The sequence below is a fragment of the Formica exsecta genome, unplaced genomic scaffold (genome assembly GCF_003651465.1).
Source record: "Formica exsecta isolate Colony F162 unplaced genomic scaffold, ASM365146v1 scaffold138, whole genome shotgun sequence".
In the NCBI taxonomy this organism is placed as follows: domain Eukaryota; kingdom Metazoa; phylum Arthropoda; class Insecta; order Hymenoptera; family Formicidae; genus Formica; species Formica exsecta.
The window spans coordinates 1312622-1320816 of NW_021848711.1; the positions used below are offsets into that span (position 1 = coordinate 1312622).

General features: G+C 44.3%; 1 protein-coding gene across 2 annotated transcripts in view; it reads right to left on the reverse strand.

Annotated features, from left to right (window-relative positions):
* The window catches only part of LOC115245979 (titin homolog), a 22139-nt gene that overhangs the window by 12308 nt on the left and 1636 nt on the right, over nt 1-8195 (reverse strand). For both annotated transcript variants that reach the window (XM_029824518.1, XM_029824519.1), the window contains 2 exons: nt 4469-8195; nt 39-322 (listed from right to left, as the gene is read on the reverse strand). In XM_029824518.1, coding sequence (XP_029680378.1) covers nt 39-322; nt 4469-8195 — 4011 coding nt within the window. The remainder of the gene's footprint in view (nt 1-38; nt 323-4468) is intronic.

Genomic DNA, 8195 nt, shown 5'->3' on the forward strand with positions numbered 1-8195 from the left:
TATATAAAAAATTAAAAAAAATTTTTTTTCATGTTCACCTGTCATCTTCTGCCGGTCGCTGAGGACTTTTCTCGCGCTGCGGAGGTCGACTGGGCTTTCCAGCGGCGGGAATTTGTTTCGATCGATCGTCCTCCCTAAGTCCAGGTATTCCACGAGGATAACCGGGCCGCTCCGGCGACGGCTTCTTCGTGGAACTCGTTGGAGATTGGGGTACCGGACCCGTGACGGCATCGAATCGGGTGTCATCGACGACATCCCGCGCTACCATGCTAGTCACCTGCTCTTTGTCGATAAATTCCTTCGTTGACTCGGTGACATCTCTCTGAAAAGTACGACAGAAACAAATTATCTACTTCTTCGATCCGATTGATTACAAGTATCTAGAGATATCGGACCAGGGTGGATATCCCATCTTAATACGGTCAATAGTCGCCGTAATTATCATTCTGTCAATAATTACCGATAACGGGTAGCACAAACTACGATGTTCATTATTACGTGGACTATAATGTCAAGCATTATCACGCTTCTGTAAATTAATATCTCTGATACCTAGAATTATGCTATATACATTATGAGTATATATACTTTGTTTTTATTGGACGTGTTATGACCAAGTACTCGCATTGATGTAGTATAAAAATTGTTGGGAAGTGTCAGGAAACGGAGGTGATCAGTTATGCATTCGCTAGCTATACCACTTACGAACTTGGCGCTACTTTGTTCGTAATGGCTTTACAACAACGTTATGCACATTTGCCTAAAGTCAATGTCATAACAATTATTGAAAAAAAAAGCATAGATTTACGATCGTCACGGTATGCAAATCCTTCGCGATAAACGTCTTGACAGCACGTTAACGCAGACTGGAAAGCGTAATAACGACGTGCGGCTTCGTTTTTCCGCGGGCGTTCATTACGGGCTTCAAACGTAGATGCATAATGAGCGTCACGAGCACGAGCGAGATTAGTACAACGCCGGCGGTGCTTATGTTAGTTCGACGGAATGCAAGTAACGCGAGATCGGTGCACATGTGGCTTTTATGCTTACATACAGATCGTGTAACGTCGCTTGCCGAACCATCGAACCGTACTTTTGCGATTCGGTTTCGTCGTCAGCGTAATTCGTCGCTCGTACACGACTTGCAGAAGTAGACCAGAATTAGACAATATTGTGTATGTCGCGATGCAAACGATAATTTATTATACGAAGAAATTTATTATGTCAAAATATGTCTGAAAATTTTTATTTTTCATCCAAATGTAGAGAATTTCAAAGTATCTTTTACTCGTAACTTTCAATTCTTCATTGACAATTTTAAGATTTTAAAATGTGAATTGCGATTCTACATTATCGTATCGCGCTATATTATGCATTCGCTTAAAAATTTCGCGCATCTATTTTCGGTTCGTTGGAGCTGCTCATTATAGTCACGAGCACGCTCGTTCTCTAACTTGACGCAGTAACTCTATAACGAAGCAAATAACGTTTGCTGATACTGTTAGCCAAATCCTTTACTCTCCGTTTTTAACACTCAAGCGTAATTCGCATAAAGCACATCAAATGAAGTTTTGGCATTTAATTAGCGGTTTAAGCAGCTTGGGTCTTTAAGCTGATTGCCCGTCCTCGACGATATCAACGAGCGAGTCGCTCATAATGAAGCTCGTTTACATAATTTTGGCTCCACGAGTTTTTGCGCGACGAGTATAATATTCTCTCTTTAAAAAACTTGTCAAACAAAAAAAAAGATGAACATTTCTCTGCGCCGTTAGTTTTTCATAGAGTAATTAAAAGTCTGACGGGTAGGATTCTCGTCTGAAAGAACTGATGATCGCGAACACGAACTGCGCTTCGTTAATAAAATATCACGTATTTATCGATGCCGTAATACAGGCATTGCTATCTCATAAAATAGTAATACCGATTCGCCGGGGAAACGCGATCACGCATGTTCGCAGATATCACGTCATTCACATCATTGCATCTCGATGCAAGTAGGACACGCTCTCTATAGCTGTTTGCATGTTGAACAATCAAAAACAGTCCGTGTAAACCATATATGATATCGAGATAGATCGTTCCGGTTAACGACGTCACGTGGAGACGGCCAGTATATTCCGCGGAGCATCTTCGTTTAGATTTTAGATGATAAAATCGAAGAGATTCCTGAAGGAATCTTTTGGAAAACTCGAAGATTTTTTGCGGAAGATATATATTCAATATACAGACAAATGTACATACACACACACACATATTCACTCACGAAGATAGATTAAACAATACTCACGGGAAATATATGTGTGAGTGCTAAAGCATTTTATCGATCATCTCGAGACCTCGGAATAAAGTCACGGCTGTGAGAATCGGAACAAACTAGTCTGAGGAAACGAATTGTTCGTGTAATAGGTTACTAATATCTATTTTTAATTCGTTCGTGCAAACGCATCGCAAATTATCGGCGATAAGCCGTCGTTGTATTAACTAGATATTCTTGAGCGAAGCATTCGAGCATTCTAACTATGATGTTGCATGAACTCCGGAGCGTCGATCCCGATACTCCCGCGAAATGCGAGCGTGGGATGAAGTTTTAGATTGTTCCGCGCATCTCCGGTTAAGGAAGTTCACTATCGTTAACAGCGAGAAGTATCCGGCGCTGAGAATCTATAATAAGCAACGTGCACGTTAATCATAAAATTTTACGCGAGACGAGGTTTTAAGAACTTACCTAACTGCGAGAGAATAGAGCGCGGTAAAAAAATATCGAATAACTCGCTTTTATTAAAAAAAAAAAGAAGAAGAAAGGCAAGTTGAGAAAAAAAATGAAAAATATCGAATGGAAAATTTGATTGAAAATTAGTTTCTACTGAAAATCTCAAATAGTGTATTGTAGGAGTACTAATGTTGATAGTAAAGTCCAAAGTATAATTCGCGTGACGTTTATCTTTACGTTCGATATCGACCCGCATTTCTATGAAAACTTTCAGCCCAAGCGACGCGGTCGCTGTATAAAACTCGTTTATGCCGTGATTGTCTATTTCCCGATTACGGAACATCAATACTAAATTATACAGCGTATCAGTATGCGGATGGAATGAATTATCGGAAAACACATGCGATCCTTCCTATCACCGTTATTATTTTTAGCGTTATCTGTCGCTACTATCAATGCTGTAATCGGCGTGATAAGTGACATTAACGTATACGTGTCTCTTTCTCTTTCGGCGTGGCGTCTCTTAACTAAGATTTCTATGGCACTTAAACGAGGCGACCGCGCGATAAGCGAGGCGGAACACGCGTGAAATTCAATTGGTCGTGCATTAAGCGGACTACATTGGACGGTGACATCACTGCCAAATTTGCTGATATCGGATGCAATTATTGTCACTTTGCGCGCGCTCGATTGAACTTGATTGCAGGTGATTACACTTGTGCGTCCGCGGCACACGCCAGAGGTGATCCCGAGGACTCTTATCTGCGGTATGAACAATCTTAAACATTTTTTTCTCCGTATGCATTCTCTTTAATGAATAATAATATAACGATCGAGAGAGTCGGTTAAAGATATCTCCATATCAATAATATCTGACATAATTTATTCAAAGTATAACTTTATCGGGATAATATGATAATATGATAATAATATTATTTTAAATTGATATGACTTTTACAATAATTATGTTAAAATATATGAACGGTTTTCTTAAAGATAAGGAGAGAAAAAGGAAAACGCTTCAATCACATATAAATATCATAGTCCACTTTGTCTTTAATAATAAGTAAAGGTTATCGCTTTGATCTCTCGCGTTAATAATGATGATATTACTGGAATGGAGCGCGTAATAAGATAATGCAAAATGATTATAATAATATGTATAATGATTGAGGCACGATAGGTTTCGTGCGTGCTTTCATGTATGAAATATCGATTTTCGCTCAAAGCTTTGTATTAGTTCGACGAATCAGGATTCGCCCGTGCAGAAATTCGAATCAAGAACGCTGTTCATCTCAAACGGTTAAACGAAATGAATTCCCCTCCTTCTCCTACACACTTGACCCTTCTCTGTCCTGCTGCGAATCGCTGTATTACGTCAGATTTATTTTCGACGGCGCCACACACGTGAACATGCTAGCCTTCGCCCGAATGGGAAGTGAAAGTATCGTTCGAACAAGGACTATGTGTGTGTCTCTCGATAAGATTCTTATTATTCTGCTCAACATCTGGCCACTGTCAATTATCGAGATGTTAAATACATCGGCATCAAAGGTTTATATATAAATATATATAATTATTTGACTTATTGTTTCTATACTTCTAGAAACAGATATGAAAAGGGAGAGAGAGTTAATGTGAATCCGTTTTTTTAAATATTATTCCGGAAAATTATGTGTGAGTCGTATTTTTAAATAACAATTCTCAACTGCGCGGACAGGTAATAAAGAAGCATTTTAATGTCTCACGGTTACTCACCACATCCTTGCGCGCGTCGGTAGTAAATTCAGTGATGACACGCTCGTCTTGCACGGAAGTAAAACTTGAAGACTGATCGATTACGTAAGAGGATCGCTGCACCTCTTCGGACGTGCGCGTGACATCCTCGCGCGTGATATCGGTGATGTCTTCGATATATCGGCTTTCGGTGACATCTCGTCGCGATGTCTTCTCATCAGGCTTTTTTCCGGAGATCGGAGTCGACTCCGGTTTCTTATCTGGCGATTTTCTCGGCTTCTCGATCGCTTCTTCGCCTGTTGGTTTCTTTCGCGAGTCTTGCGGTTTTTCGTTCACGAAGGAACCGTCCCACGTAGAGGCGCCTGGCTTCGACGGTCGATACGTTCTATCCAGCGGACTTTTTCGCGGTTCTTCATCTTCAGGCTTCTTGGCATCCTCCGGACGTTGTCGCGGCGACGGTTTAGGCTTCTCGTCGATAGACTGTCTCGGTCTCTCGTGATCGATCGCGTACACTTTATCCTCCGTGCTCTCCTCGATCAAAGTTTTCGATATGTCATATGTCTTTGAATCGGTGACAAAAGTTTGTTCGACAGTGGTAGAGCTCGTAGAATAATCGGCAACACTTGTTACGTCCCTCGAAGTATCGAGTTTCGTGACAGATGTTCTATAATCAGTGACGTCACTCGGTTTTTCTTTAATCGGACTCTGCTTATCCGTAATTTCGAGAGGCTCTTTCGCTACCTTCCTATCTTTCGGTTTCTCTTTCGGTTTCTCGTATACGAAAGATCCGTCCCAAGTGGAGGCGCCTTGCTTGGACGGTCGATACGTTCTATCCGTAGGACTCTTCCGCGGTTCTTCATCTCCAGGCTTCTTGGCATCCTCCGGACGCTGTCGCGGCGACGGTTTAGGCTTCTCGTCAACAGGCTGTCTTGGTCTTTCGTAATCGATCGCGTGCACTTTATCTTCCTCGATGAAAGTTTTCGATATGTCATATGTCTTTGATTCGGTCTTTGAATCAGAAACGAAGGTTTGTTCGACGGTGGTAGAGCTCGTAGAATAATCGGCAATGCTCGTTGTATCCTTCGATGTATCTAATATTGTAACTGTTTTGCGATCGGTAACGTCGACCGGTTTTTCTTTAGTCGGACTACGTTTATCAATTCCAATATCTTTCGGTATCTTTCTCTTCTCCTCTGATTTCTCGTACACGAACGATCCATCCCACGTCGACGAGCCTGGTTTCGTAGGTCGATAACTTCTGTCGTCCGTACGAGGCTCCTTCTTCTTCTCGGGACTTTTAACAGTACTTTTCTTAACGTCGACGATTACATCATCAGCAGACGGCCTCTTCGTCGGCCTTTCTTGAATAGTAGTCACCGTTTTCTGCGTCGTTACTGGTTGATTATCGCGAATGATGACAGTTTCGACGGAAGTCGTCGAGAAATCGAGATTCGACGAATCCGTGTAACTCCCTGTGTAAATCTCTGACGTGCTAGATATGTCCTGTGTGACGTTTCGAAGATCGACGTTAGTCTCGCTGACATGTTTCTTCGACGTAGCCACGGATGTCTCTTTGCTGTCAACTGGACGAGATTTTTCCGATGGTCTGCCGTCAGTGGATTCTCTACTAGGTGGTCGTTTCATCTCTTGCGACTTTTCCAGCACGAAGGTTCCGTCCCACGTGGACGATCCGGGCTTGGTACTTCGTAGATCTCTCTCCTTGGGCGTCTTCTCAGGACTTGTAAGACGTGGAGAGGGACTAGGTTGACGTTCCTCGACATTCGAAACTTGGCTTCGAGATGTATCTTTGTCGAATCGGATCGTCATTTCAACAGGACGTCCCTCGTAAACGACTGTCTCGTAAATCGTGGACGTGAGACTGGCATCCTTGACGTCCGAGAAGCTCTGCTGACTCGATGAATGTTCGACGATGTAAGAGGTACTCGTCACATCGGCCTCGTTGATCGAGTTGTCTTCCGTAACATCTCGAATATCGACAGTCTTCACTGTTCGCTTGTCTTCCGGCTTTCGGCGACTATCAGGCGTCTTCGGTCGTTCGTAGACGAAGGTACCGTCCCAGGTGGATTGGCCAGGTTTATAGCAGCGCGAATCAGCGTCTCGTTTCGACTGTCTCTCGAGACTTCCAGGACCACGCATCGTTCTATCTTCAGTAACGTCTTCCTCCAGAATCACCTCGGACACCGATGTAACCTTCTCGACATTCTTCTTGTCGTTGGAGATCGCGTATTCGACGATGTAGGAAGACGAAACTGACTCGGATACGTTCTGTTCTTCGGTGACATCTTGAACGTCCACGGAGTCGTGATGTTTCTCCGTTCGTCGAACGACAGTGACGTCCGTGGGAGAACGTTTTCTCGCATCGTCTTGTCCTGGTTTTTCGTTAACAAATTCACCGTTCCACACAAAGTCATCGGGTCTGGCGATCCTTCGATAAGACGGACTGGATACGCGAGCAGGATATTCTTCCCTGCTCGCATCGTCGACACGAGACGAACTTTCTCTACTTACGTCACGTCGCTCTTCGGAAATGAATCTGGTGCTATCCGTGGCACCTTTTACGACGCGCACGCTCTCGGACGACTCCTTCTCGTACGTACCGTCCACGCTCTTTTCGCGAAAATCTTTTCTCTCGATCGTTTCCGCGACGTTGTCTCCGCGGAATGTTACGGTGTCGGATTCGTTACGTCGTCTTGGCCGCGTCGTAGTTTTCTCCACGACGAAATTCCCGTTCCACGCGGAATCGCCGAGTTTCGAGTAACGAACCGGTCCTTTCGAATGTTTCTCTTTTCCGGCAAAATCTGTCGTGTCCGCGGCGACTTTCTCCGAAGATACGGTATCGCGAAGACGAGTCGTCGCGGACAGTTGACCTTCGTCGATGACCGTTTTCGAATCTCGTATCACGGTCGTGCTCGAGGATGATACTTGATCGATAACCTCCTCGGTGGCGGAGGTCTCTTGAGTGACTTTAACGCTCGTTTCGCTATCCCGCGCGTCACCGTGAACTTTCGAACTCACGGATACCGTTTTGTCGACGACATTCTTACCTCTAGGAGTGGCGGGCTTCTCGTAGACGAACGTGCCGTCCCACGCGGATTGACCGGGCTTGTAACAGCGAGTCGATATATCGACGTTTGAATTCGTCGATTTCGAATCGGCGCCGCGCGCGTTCTTATTAACGGTATCGTCGATACTTTTAATTACTGTCACGTTGGAAGGTGCAATCGTACGCTCGCTGTCAACCTCCCGACTCGATGTGGACACCTCCTTACCGTTGTCATCGATTCTCTCCCCGGTCTCGCGAATTCTCGTTTTATTTGACACTGTCTGGCCGTCTTTCGTTACCGTCTCGCACGTTTCGCTGCTCGCGCGAGTATTCTCGGTCGTTCGTGACGTTTGGATTACAGGAACGTGATCCCTGTTTCTGACGTCCACGACGGTGGATCGACGATGTCCGCTGTGATCCCCGCTCGTCGATAAATTCTCGGTTAATGTACTCGAGGAGATGGATTGTTGAGCCGTCGAGCGAGATTCGCTTTGAGTTTGCATCTGTACGGATTGGTTGATCCGTTCAGACGATTCTCCTCGAACAATACGACTTTCCGAGAGAGATTTCGCATCCTCGCGTGGAATCTCGCGCATCGTCTTCGCTTGCTTAATCGATTGCGTCTGTTCTCCGGCTATAAAGTCCTGAGAACTCTTCCCGGTCTTATAATTGGACTTGCTCTGC